Source organism: Rhinolophus sinicus, chromosome 2 (assembly GCF_057876585.1).
Source record: "Rhinolophus sinicus isolate RSI-liver-muscle chromosome 2, RSI-T2T, whole genome shotgun sequence".
Lineage (NCBI taxonomy): Eukaryota > Metazoa > Chordata > Mammalia > Chiroptera > Rhinolophidae > Rhinolophus > Rhinolophus sinicus.
This window is the reverse complement of record NC_142502.1, coordinates 26,079,177-26,092,712: the sequence shown is the minus strand read 5'-3', so window position 1 is coordinate 26,092,712 and position 13,536 is coordinate 26,079,177. Positions and strand designations below refer to the sequence as shown.

The 13,536-nt window shown below is 34.1% G+C and overlaps 1 protein-coding gene across 14 annotated transcripts in view; it reads right to left on the bottom strand.

The window, feature by feature from the left end:
* AHI1 (Abelson helper integration site 1) overlaps positions 1 to 13,536 on the bottom strand; it is a 170,363-nt gene that overhangs the window by 123,167 nt on the left and 33,660 nt on the right. For all 14 annotated transcript variants that reach the window (XR_016020173.1, XR_016020174.1, XR_016020175.1 and 11 more), the window contains 2 exons: positions 10,674 to 10,806; positions 4,765 to 4,888 (listed from right to left, as the gene is read on the bottom strand). Coding sequence is in view for 11 of the 14 variants with exons in the window: in XM_088795441.1 (XP_088651567.1) it covers positions 4,765 to 4,888; positions 10,674 to 10,806 (257 nt within the window). In the remaining 3 variants the exon portion in view is untranslated. The remainder of the gene's footprint in view (positions 1 to 4,764; positions 4,889 to 10,673; positions 10,807 to 13,536) is intronic.

Below are 13,536 nucleotides of genomic sequence, written 5' to 3'. Positions count from 1 at the left end.
TTAATGATTTCCCATTTAGGTTGTGTATATATTGCTTTTGCAAAGTGCTTATTAGTGGGGGTTTAGAGAACAGGGTACTCTATTAACTTTGTATTAGTAATGTCGAAGCTTAGATAATACATATGAAGATCTCAAAGACTGAAAAGCCATAACGAAATTATTATATGACTACTTGAGTAAAATAAGATTAAAATAATTATATTTTGATAGAAAACAGAATATCTGATATTAAGCACTCACTTTGTGTTTAACACTCTCATTATCTCTTCCTCTATATAATAGATGATTTAAAAAAATAGTATTATTGTCATTGTATAACCTTGACAAAAGAGTGAACTCTATGGGTTAAACAGCTATGTTACGTAGATACTCTAAATTTGTAATCAATGTGTAAAAATAGGCAAAATCTAGCAACAAACAGACAGGTGCTATATGAGTGTGGAATATCAGATTTTTAAAAGATTAAGTTATTACAATTAGAAAAATATTATTAATATTTTAATATGGAGATTTATAATTCATCCTTTTAATTACTGCCTAAGAACTAAAGTAAATAAGTCCATTACAGAATTATCAATAAAAGAAAAAAAACACAGTTGCTATTCAAGAATAACATTCTATGAGTTTTCTCAGCAGCTGCTTAAAATACAGGATATGATCTTCAATTACAAAGAATTCAAACTAATAATGAAGGAAGTGAAAGAACATGTTTTCAAGTAAAAATAAAGCACATGTGTCACTACATAAACATCTTACCATAGTAATACTTTCAATGAACATATGTTACATGAAATATAGTATTTATTGAAAGAAGAAAATCATCTAACTTGGAGTGAATAATAAAATTGTTAAAAGATAAAAAAATCACTAACAAATCTTACCATCATTTGAAATACTATGTAATAGATACAAATGAAGCAATTGTATTTTTAAAACAGCTTAACATAATTAGACATAATATTTTAGAATAAAAAATAAACTTTTTATGTAAAAATGGAACTAGTATCAATGATGGCTTTAGTTACTCAATCTATGGCAGAATCCAAGATCAAAACGAACGTATTAATGGGTTTGGGGAAAAAATCAGACTCATTATAGACAGCAAAGAAGGATATACAAGTATGTAAAGACTAGATTATTGCACACAAAAAAATTATTTGAATTGGAAAAGAAAAAGCATACCAAAGTTAAAACAGTGTGTGTGAAGAAGGGGTAGAGTGGGGACCTATGGGCCTATTTCGGAGCTATTACACATAGAAAAAAATCTTTCTGATTATATGAGGAGCTGTTGATTTGGGAAAAATACAGATTATACTGAAGATAACTAAAAAAGGAGATTTAGGTTCAACCCCTAAGGCAAAAAGCTAACCAGTGGGAAACAGCTACTTAGGAAACACTAATGACAGTATCTGACAGTCATCCCGAGGAAGACAGGAGGCCACGGGCAGAAGCCCATACTTCTGCCACTTTTGAGCATTAGCAACTCTCATTCTCTTCCTTTTGCCTTTAGCCTATTCATTGTTAGGATTCCTTACCTCTCAAAAACTTGTCTTTTTGGTTCTAGCCACAATGTTTCTTTCTTCACTCAGTTAATCCTTTACAATAGTATTTTTATGATGTAAAGAGTCCTACAGAAATATCAATTTCAAAGCTACCTAAAGAAAAAAAGCACACTTTACTATAATATATTATATGTTCTGTGGGGAAATCCAAGATGGCTTTCAGAAATGGTGAAATCGGAGTTGGGTTTTAAGTGATGATCACGAGTTCACGAGGGCTCCCAAAAGGCACTTACATGTTTGTTGAATGAATGAGTTGGGCAGGAAGTGTAGCAAAAGGGCATTTAAGCATAGGAAGAACAGTAAGGTAACAGGGCATGGAGATGCCAAAGAAGAATTTAGGGGTATTGCAAACGATTGTGTGGATGAGGCAGAATGTAAGGTCAATGAGGGATGTGCTTCTCATGTCATGCTAAGGAACTGGAATATGTTCCAAAGGCCAGTGGCAACTCAAGGTGTTTTCTTTTCTTTTGTTTTTTTTCAAATCAAAGTACTATGAAAGATGGCTTTGGGAAGATAATTTTAGAATAGTAGAGATGGAGGAGGCTAGAGACTGAACACTGGGAAAGTTTAGCAGCAACAGTTTAAGCAAGAGACAACAAGGGCTTGAATTAAGGCAACAGTAGTGAGGATAGAAAGGGTGTGATACAATGGTGAGTCGTTTAGGAGAGACAATTGCAAGACTTTACTAGTTAGATGTGGAAAAAAAATGGTAGAAAGAAGAAATGAGTACTACTTTTGATTCCCAGCGTGGGAGATGGAGTGGGTAAGGATGTCATTAAAAATATACGTAAGAGGACTAAAACAGAAAAAAAATTTGGTGATTTCGGTAAGTTTGGTTTCAGACTTGAGGTGCCACTGGGTAATCCAGATAGAAGCATGTAATGGAAAGTCAAATTCAGAAAAAAAGTGGGAGCTAGAAGTCATTAGAATGTAAGTGAGATTAAAAGCTGGGGAAGATGAGAGAGACCAGGATAAGCACACCAAACAATCAAGTAAAGCAAGTAAAGGATCTTGGGGATTAAACATCTATAGAGAACAGGCAAAGTAATGACAACGAGAATTGGTCGGAGGCATAGAAAGAAAACAAAAGAGGTTGTCAACGAAAACCATGAGTTGAAAATATTTCAAGACTGGTCGATAATGAATTACTGCAGTGAAGGCCAAGGTAAGGACTAAAACTGGCGAATGGAACTGAAAATTAGCAAAAACTGCTGACCTTTTGAAGAAAGTTTATACAGTATGGTGGGCATGAAAGCCAGACTGATTGGAATGAAGTAAGGACAGTGTGTGTAGGACGCTCTCGATGATGTAGAAAGAAAAAACGATGTGGTAGTCTGAAAGGCAGAAAGAGCTGAGAAAAAGATTTATTTAAGATGAGGAGATTTGAGCATAGAGTTGACCCTTGAAGAACATGGATTTGAACAGTGCAGGTCAATTTATATGCAGATATTTAAATGGTATTTTGAAATTGTATTTTCAATCCACGGTTGGAAATCCGTGTATTATATATTTCTACTATGAGAGAACAATATCAATACAGAGGAAGATACTAAGGGTCAAGAGGTGTAGGAAATAAAAGAAACAGAATTGTAGATTAAAGGACTAAAATTAAAAGCACAGGTCAAGGATTAGCCTTAAAGGTGTCTGTACCCATAGTTCTTTGTTAAAAGAGATGGACCGAGATAAAGATGGGTGAATTTACAGATTATTAGGTGGGAAACCAGAGGGAAATATAGGAAGCTCACGTCTGTCTAAATTTCACTGTGACTTGAAGGTAGTTGTCTAATGAAAGTGGGAAGACTGTGATTCAGTATAGAGAACTCTAAAGCATGGTAAAGTTTGGATCTGCTGCAGGAGGAATGAGAAAAGATAGCCAAACAAAGATAGGTCAAAGGACTGCTCAGCAGAGATGAGAACTCAGGTGATTTTCAGATTTACAAATTCATAATTAGCCTTAGCAAAGTCATATATTTTTCTCTAGTATATCCTGGCGTCAGACAGGATGGCTATGCTGAAAGAACAGACTACATAGGTTCTTGAGGATATTGTTAAGAGGGACTAACAGTAGGTTCCCAGCTAGACAGAGAGGGAAATCAATTGTTACCAGTTGCCATCTTTTTTATTTAACTATAAACTGAACAGCAATGATAACATCTTAATCAAGTAGACATTTTATATTGACAAAGAAGTTGATAAGATTCATAGAAGAAGGGACCTAGATATTAGAAGAGTCTGTTAAAAGTATGCTTAAGGGTGGCCGGTTAGCTCAGTTGATTAGAGCACGGTGCTGATAACACCAAGGTTGCCGGTTTGATCCCCGCATGGGCCACTGTGAGCTGCGCCCTTCTTAAAAACAAAACAAAACAAAACAAAACAAAACAAAACAAAACAAAACAAAACAAAAAAGTATGCTTAAAGAACAAGAAGCTGCTTAAAGAACAAACAGCAGAAGAAATAAGAGTGAAATGAGAGTGGATCTCAAACAGCTCTAAATGTCAGTTTCCTAGTCTGTAGAGATAATAAATACTTATGTCTATCCACCTACATTTGTTGGAATCAAATTAAATGCCATTTATAAAGGCATCTTGAACAACTGCCTAATGATATTTTTAGAATACATCCAAGGGAGAACAAGCAGCTACAAAAAGCATAAATGAAACTTTAAAAAGTAGCTTTTAAAATATTTTATTGTGACACTTATTAAATTGAAAGGGGTTATTTTAAGACTGACATTCTGAAAAATGAAAATACTTGATAATCTATAAAGCTCTTAGTTTTAAGAGCCTTCTGTTTTAAGGTGCACATTCATTTATTTACTCCATACTATGTCCTAAGCTCCACTGTGCCCTGGCCTCTGCATCCAGCCAACAGTGAAGATGGAGTCCCTGCCACCAAGAGCTTATATTCTTGAAAAAATCTCAGTTGTTTTAATAATCTCATCTGAAATTATTAATCGAACAATGTGCACAGTGATCATTTAAAGACAGAACTAGAAATTATATTGCATAAATAAAATACATTTAACAAAGATGTGTTCAGGAAAAGGTTTCTCTACTACTTGTTGAGTTAGTTCCGTGTGATGCATTTTTATGGCAGTTCCTTGATAAGCAAAACATAAGAGTAGCTATATCACTTTATAACACTCTTTGCTTTCCTTGATGGAAAACGTCAGACACAGAAAGTACGTGTCAAGTATACTAACCTGGCAGTGCCGTCAGATGATGCAGTAAGGATATAGTGATCATCTTTGGACCAGCAAAGATCATAAATGATATTGAGGTGGCCATACAATTCTCTCATGAAACGTCCAGAAGGAATTTCGTATACTAATGAAAATATTCAAAAATTAGTAAGTTTCTAGACACAGAATTCTTAATACAGTAATATACAGATTATAATCTATAATGATTTGTACACAAGGTAAACACTGCCCATAAGAATATCACCAATGACATTTTCAGTATAAAAAATTTCAAAATCTACTTAAACATTTTTTTTACTTTCTTTAGACACAAGAATTTACATACATAAAATTTTATAATATGCTACAATTAATTATTCTCATCTCTTCAAAGCAATTTTCTTAATCAATTAATCAAATAAATAACATTTAAATTGCAATTCATTTCAAAGATTCTATAATTTGGGATTTCATGAATTAAAGTATTATTTTACCTGAAAATTCATTAAATTCCAACCAAAATTTTAATTATTTGAAATAATGAGAAATTTAAATTGCACTATTGACAGAAACAAATTCTAATGCTAAAATTATAGATATAGTAAGGGAATTGACAGAGACCCAATCTAATAACCATGGCAGTGTAGTATGGCTACGTTACTGTATACAATAAAATCACCTAAGATAACGATGCAACAGAACAAACTTTCCAAGTCTCTACTTCCACCTAGTGGTCAAACCAACTGCCCTTTAAACTACTAAGCAGTACACAAGTACTTCTGGCACAGCAAAATAAAGACCTTGGAAAATCCGCTACTCCAAAAAAGCAATGAGAACACTGGCAAATATTGTCAAAATTAACTTTTTCAGAACTCTGGAAATTAAACAAAGGCTTGCAACAATCCAAGGAAGATTTATTCATGAAAAACAGCAGAATCATGGTAAAAATACTAAGCTTGTGATACTTTCTTTAACTTGCCTTGTTCCCTCCCATTCCCCTCTCCCAAGCTCCAAAGTAGCCTTAAAAACCAACAGCCTTGCAACTACAATAAAAACCAGCAGCCTGGCAGCCATGGAATGGGGCAGAAGACATCTGAAGCTCCCCAGAAGCCCCACCCCCAAGACCTATCAGTGTTAGACATTCTGGCCGCTCCTTGAAAAGCTCCATTCTCAGGGCTTGACTTTTATCTGCCCGGGCTCTGAGCATGCTCTGTGTGAACAAGACTAACCCTACGGTGCATGTCGAAATAATTGGTGGCATAGCTGTCTGAGTCAGTGATACCAATTGTGGCTAAGAAGAGGCAGACCAATAAGCTTGAAAGGAAAAAAACTGGGACTGAGATATTGACGAGGACTTGAAAAGCTCCAACATACTCCTGGGAATAGAAGGACATATGCTCCTGAAAGGCTGTGTGCATGCCCAATAAAAACCTGAAAGGTCCAATCTCTCGCACTGACTGCCTGTGCAAGTAGGACGTGGAAGCTAAGGATGAAGAATTAAAAGTGTATCCCAATACACACACATACAGAGCCCCTCATCAAAGGGAAACCTATTCACAGAAGGCATTTAAAAAAATCTCTCTTTAACCACTGGCTGACCACTAAGCTAACCAAGAGGTGACTTTGGTGGCAACACAGGACAAAGGAAAAAGACTACAGAATTAGTCCAGGAAAGTCACTAAACAAACAGAAACGACATACCCTGGGTGGGTAGGTAGAGTGGGGGGAAGGAGAGGGATCTAATTTCCGGGGGGGGGGGGGGGGATAACCATACACAGGGAAAAAAGCAACTAATAGAAACTGTCCATGAGGAAGCCTAACATTGGTCTTCCTAGACAAAGATTTGAAATCCACGCTTATAAATATGTTCAAAGATCTAAAGAAAACTATGTTCAAAGAATTAAGGTGTGAGAATTTCTCATGAATAAAAAGACAGATATTATATATATAAAAAAAGACTAAACAGAAATTCGAAAGTTGAAAAGTACAATAACTGAAATAAATGAATCTCGAAGAGTGGCTCAACAGCAGATTTGACCTGGCAGAAGAATCAAGACTTGAAGACAGGTCAATTGAGACTCTGCAGTCTAAGGGACAGACAGGAAAAGAATGAAGAAAAACTAATAAAATTGCAGAGACCTGTGGGACACCAAGTGTACCAACATAGAAATGCTGGAAGTCCTCAAACAAAAAATTGAAAGGGTTAGAAAGAACTTTGCAAGAAATAAAAACAAAAAACTCCCCCAATTTGTGAAAAACATTAATCTGCGCATTCTGCAACCTAAATAAATTCCACTAGACATACATCATAATCGACAATCAAAATTCAAAGACAGAGTCTTCTTCTGTTTTTTAATATTTAAGCAGTAAATAAAGCTAAATTCATATAGCATTTTGAACACGATTGTTTTTTAAGCATAAAGTAATGTATTTATCACAGAAATGTTGAAAACATATAAATCAGAATGAAAGTAATTCTTTCACTGGCCAAGAAAATGAAATCACTAATAATCTTCTGGAGTATGTTTCCTAAGAATCTTTTTTCCCTGTGCATAGTTTTCGGTGAATTTTTAAAATAGCATGGTCGTAATCAAACTACACAAATAATTTTGTTATTTCTTAAAACTAACATTACTTCATGAAGAGGAATATAAATGCTAATCAAGTCAATTATAAGTCCCTCTCGAAAAAAGCAAATTAGCAAAGGAAAAACTGTGTGGAGCTGAGGAAAACTGAGCAGGATCTAGTGCTTAGGTAATTGCAAGTCCATGAGGGGCTGGTGGCTGCTTCCGGCTGAGGTGAGCTGGTTTTCATTATTAAGCAAGAAGTAAGGGAAAGGATTAACATCTCTAAGTCTAGAAGAGTATGATAATGCTCATTTACAAAAACAAATCTCTAAAGATACATAAATAATTTTTCTTTTTAACATAATTTCCTATATTATTTAAAGGCAATTTGAGAGAGGGTTTTTGGCCTCTGCTGTCCTCTCTATTATAATGAAAAGTCTCCATCTAGGTACTGCAAAGATAATTATTATTGTTCTAGTGCATAACAAATTTGAGCACTTTCATAATTCAAATTATTACTGCTATCAACTGACCACACTGACCTGAAATTCTTCACGGATTTATAAGTCCTTCATGTCTCTAAATTCCTATATTTAAAATAAATGCTTACAAAAATCCTCCCGAGGCCACCATTACCCTGATTCCAAAACCTGACAAAGACATTACGAAAAAAGAAAATTACAGGCCAATATCCCTGATGAACATAGATGCAAAAATCCTCAACAAAGTATTAGTAAACCAAATTCAGCTACATGTTAGAAAGATCATACACCACGATCAAGCGGCATTTCTTCTTGGGATACAAGGTTAGTTCAATATCCACAAATCAATTAACATGATATGCCACATAAACAAAAGGAAGGCTAAAAATCATATGATTATATCAATAATTGCAGAAAAAGTGTATGACAAAAATCCAGTATCCATTTATGATAAAAACTCTCAGCAAAGTGGGAATAGAGGACCATATCTCAACATAATAAAGGCCATATATGACAAACTCACAGTTAACATCACACTCAATGGGGAAAAGCTAAAAGTGTTTCCTTAAGATTGGGAACAAGACAAGGATTTCCACTTTCACCACTTTTATTCAACATAGTATTGGAAGTTCTAGCCACAGAAATCAGACAAGGAAAATATATAAAATGTATCCAAATTGGAAAGGAAAAAGTAAAACTGTCATGATTTGCAGATGACATGATACTATATAAACAGAACCCTAAAGATTCCACCAAAAAACTATTGAACTGATAAATGAATTTAGTAAAATAGCAGGATATAAAATATTCAGAATCTTACATTTTTATATACCAATAATGAACTATGAGAAAGAGAAATTAAGAAAACAATCCCATTTACAATTGCATCAAAAAATAATACCTAGGAATAAATTAAACCAAGGAGGTAAAAGACCTGTACTTGGAAAATTATAAGACATTGAAGAAAGAAACTGAAGAAGATACAAATCAATGGAAGCATATACTGTGCTCATGGATAGGAAGAATTAACATCACTAAAATGTCCATGCTACCAAAGAAATCTATAGATTCAATGCAATCCCTATCAAAATACCAATGACATTTTTCACAGAAATAAAACAAATAATCCTAAAATTTATGGAAGCACAAAACACCCCAAATAGCCACAACAAACTTGAGAAAAAAGAACAAAGCTGGAGGTATCACACTACCTCGTATCAAACTATACTACAAGGCTATCATAATCAAAACAGGATGATGCTGGCATAAAAAGACACATAGATTAATGGAACAAAACAGAAAGTCCAGAAATAAACCCATGCTTACCTGGTCAATTAATCTATGGAAAAGGCGGCAAGAATATAAAATGGAGTAAAGACAGTCTATTCCATAAATGGTATTGGGAAAACTGGACAGATATGTGTAAAAAAGTGAAACTAGACCACCTTCTTACACCAGGTACAAGAATAAACTTAAAATGGATTCAACACTTTAATGTAAGATCCAAACCATAAAACCCCTAGAAGAAGAAAACAGGCAGAAAAAAAAAGTTTTTGTACAGCAAAGGAAACCACAACAAAACACAAAAACAACTTCGTGAATGGGAGAAGATATTTGCCAATGAGACATCTGATAAGGGGTTAATATCCAAAATTTATAAAGAACTCATACAACTCAACACAAAAAAAAACACCAATCAATCCAACTTTAAAAATGGGCAGAGGACCTGAATAGACATTTCTCCAAAGAGGACATACAGATGGCCAACAGACATATGAAAACATGTTCAACACCACTAAACATCAGAAAAATGAAAATTAAAAGTATAATCAGACATCACTTCACACCTGCCAGAATGACTATCATCAATAAATCAACACACAAGTGATGGCGAGGATGTGGTGAAAAGGAAACCCTCATGCACTGTTGCTGAGATTGCAAACTGGTGCAATCCACTATGGAAAACAGTATGGAGGTTCCTCAAAAAATTAAAAATAGAACTACCTTATGACCCTGAAATTCCACTCCCGGGTATTTATTCGAAAAATTTCAAAACAGTAATTCGAAAAGACATGTTCATTGCAGCATTATTTACAACAGCCAAGAAATGGAAGCAACCTAAGTCCTTATCAATAGACAACTGGATAAAGAAGATGTGGTACATATGTACAATGTAATATTACTCGGCCATAAAAAAAAAAATTACCATTTGTGACAACATGGATGGACCTAGAGGGTATTATGCTAAGTGAAATAAATCAGACAGAGAAAGACAAATACCATACGATCTCACTTATATATGGAATCTAAAGAACAAATGAACAAACAAAATACAAATAGACTCATAGATACAGAGAACAAACTGATCATTGACAGAGCGGGTTGGGGGGTCGGGTAAAAAAGGTGAAGGGATTAAGAAATACGAATTGGTAGTTACAAAATAGTCATGGAGATGTCAAGTACAGCACAGGGAATAAAGTCAATAATATCGCGATAACTGTATATTGCCAGGTAGGTACTAGACTAATTGGGGGATCACTTTGTAAATTATATAAATGTCTAACCACTATGCTGTATACCTGAAATTAATATAATATTGAAGGTCAACTGCACTGTAATTGAAAAAAAATCCTCCTGCATGTTTTAAAAATAATTTAACATCCTTTATTTAATCATTCTCATTCTACTTCTGAACAGATATTGTATAGGAAAGAATAAAATTATTATAAAAGAACTGTTAATTTTACCTGAAGAAATCTATTTTCCTTAATTTAGTAGTGCTGGGGGATTACTCAAATTAGGATTTCAATGAATTTTAAAAAACAAAGAAAGTTTGTCATAAGGACTTCAATCCAATTGAATAGATAGGATTATTACTCACACATAATTGGATACCCATCCCGGCTGGCACAGGCTGCTGCTAATATTCTTCCATTGTGAGAGAAAGCAAGACAAAAACATCCCCTTTCTCCAGCATTTAGTGAGAAGAGCTGCTTGTTTGGGATACGGCAAGCCTAAAAAAATACATTTTAAAAATATAAATTAAGAAACATTAAAACACAAAGGCTAGTTGTTAATTTCAATTACTGTAGTGGAGGAGTTTTTCCCCAAATCCCTTTATTGTGAAGCAGAGGAAGAGAAAAGCAAGAAAGCAGAATGATGGAAAACCACAGTAAGTTATTTTACTTTCTAAGGAGGGAATCAGTTCCCCATAAAATTAAGTGAATTTATACTCTATGTCTAACCAGTCCTTAATTAACCTAAAATATGAACAGAAAATTTCAGTATCTGATACTCGAAAGCTGTCACTATCACATGATTTTTATATAGTCACAAAAAGAATGCATGTCACACTCTTATTCCAAGATAGCAGCTTATTCTGAGACCATAAATACTCTACAGGGCTTAACTTAAGCCCAGGCTATATGAAATTCATTCTCTTTTTCTCTCTTAAAATAACCATCATTTGTAGCTGACTTCTGAAATATGTTTTCAAATTAATCACCTCCTATTATTTTTTCGTTCACTAATTGTATTAAAATTTTATAATTTTTACTTTTTTATTCTGTTACCAAATGAAACCAAAACTTTCCAAGTATTAATATCTACTGTAGAAAATACTATATACTTTTTTTGTCCTAATTCTATCTCTTCCAAACTTCAGTGAGCCTTTATTATCCCAAAAGTTCAATTAAACATATATAGGCCCTTACTATATGCCAAGAATGTGGTACTTTATTACAAATGTCTTTTCAGCTATTCATCACAGTAACACTACGAGTACTATATATAGCCAATAAAGATTATTCAGAAGATTAAGCCCAGCTTAATGGACTTCGTCAAAGACTATAGCTCAAGGACCTGCTTTCTTAGATGGGTACCAGGTTTTTCACAAAAAGCATCAAGATTTAGCAGCATTATTAGAAGGCAGTACTATGAGCAGCTACTACCATGTTTCTCGAAAATAAAACCTAGCCGGACCATCAGCACTAATGCGTCTTTTGGAGCAAAAATAAATATAAGACCCGATATTATATTATGTTATATTATATCCAGTATTATATTATATACTATATTATATCATATTATGCCTAGTATTATATATTATATTACATTACATTAGACCCAATATGATATTATATTACATGTTATATTATACCCAGTGTTATGTTATTGTTATGCCATGTTATATTATATTATACCCAGTCTTATATTATATTAAAATAAGACTGGGTCTTATATTAATTTTTGCTCCAAAAGACGCATTAGAGCTGATGGTCTGGCTAGGTCTTATTTTCGGTGAAACACGATAATCACCGAAGCTAAAGTCACTAAAGCCACTGTGGTTTGCTTTGTATTCCCAGGGTTTGACTTTGTACTCAGAATAGGTAATAAAAGTTTAATAACAATAAAGGCCCTCAACATCTTTGACTCTTTCCCCTCCTTTACTACCTTGTGAGTCACTAAATTATGCTGGTTTGTTCTTTCTTTCTCTTACATTCATCTCTTATTTTTCATTTTTCCCACCATTATGCCAAGGTTAGACCCTTTTTACCTCACACATCAATGACTACAACTGCCATCTGGTAGGTTTCTCTCATTCTGATGTATCCTACCTCAAGCTCTTCTACGCCATCGCCGGCACTAATCTGCCCGAAAATACAATTATCACTCCTCTCCTACTCCAAAACTTTCCATTATCTCACATCCCACACAATGAAGTATTAGGACCATTTAAGACACTCTACAATATGGGCCTAATCTATCGCACCACTTTATCTCTTCCCATAACTTGTTCCCAGGAGGCCAAGTTTCTGAGTGCCTAATGAATACAGCAAGTCCTTTCTCATTTATTTACAACTTTGCCCCCATAGAAAATAGCCTTCCCTGTCCCTTTTCACAACCCTTAACTTGGCCACCCTTTAAAATCTATCTCAAGCTCCACCAACCTGTTGAATGGCCCCTTCTCCCACCATTCCAGGGCACTGTCTTCATATCTGCCATTCTCAAACTGTTTGGTGTCAGGGTGCTTTATAATCTTAAAAAAATTTTGAGGATACCAAAAACCTTTTTTTATATGAATATGTACACACATATTTATTGTATTAGAAATTTAAAAAGATGTGTTCATTCATTTAAAAAATAACAAAAGCAAACCCATTAAGTGTTAACATAAAAGTCTTTTTATGAAAAATTACTACACTTTTGAAAGTCTCTTTAATATATAACTTAATAATATGAGATAGATAGATTTTCATAATTGCTTTTGCATTCACTTTCTTGTGATATCACATATCATTTAACCTCTGGAAAACTCCAGTGCATAATTGTGAGAGAATAAAAGGGAAAAATAAACTAAATCATTATGAAATCATTAGAATCACTGTGATTCTATTATGAAAATAGGTTGACTTCACAGTCACCCTGGAAGGTTTTCAAGACTCCCAGTAGGTCCCAAATCATTCTTTGAGAACTGTTGAGCTACATAATTATTTTTATACCTGTCTTTCCTTAAGACTTCTCTGCAGCATACCTGACAGCAAACACCATTGTAACTGTTTGGTATTTCCCCAAATGATGTAAAAGATCCCCTAGGGCACAGTCTAAGTGCTATTCTCTCCATACTATTATGTTTGAAGTATTTAAAAAATGACATTAAGATGGATCTGTAAAACTGGTCTCTAAAATAAAGTCAAATGTGATACAAAACATAGAAAGTGAAAAGGTCTAGGAAAATAATCATT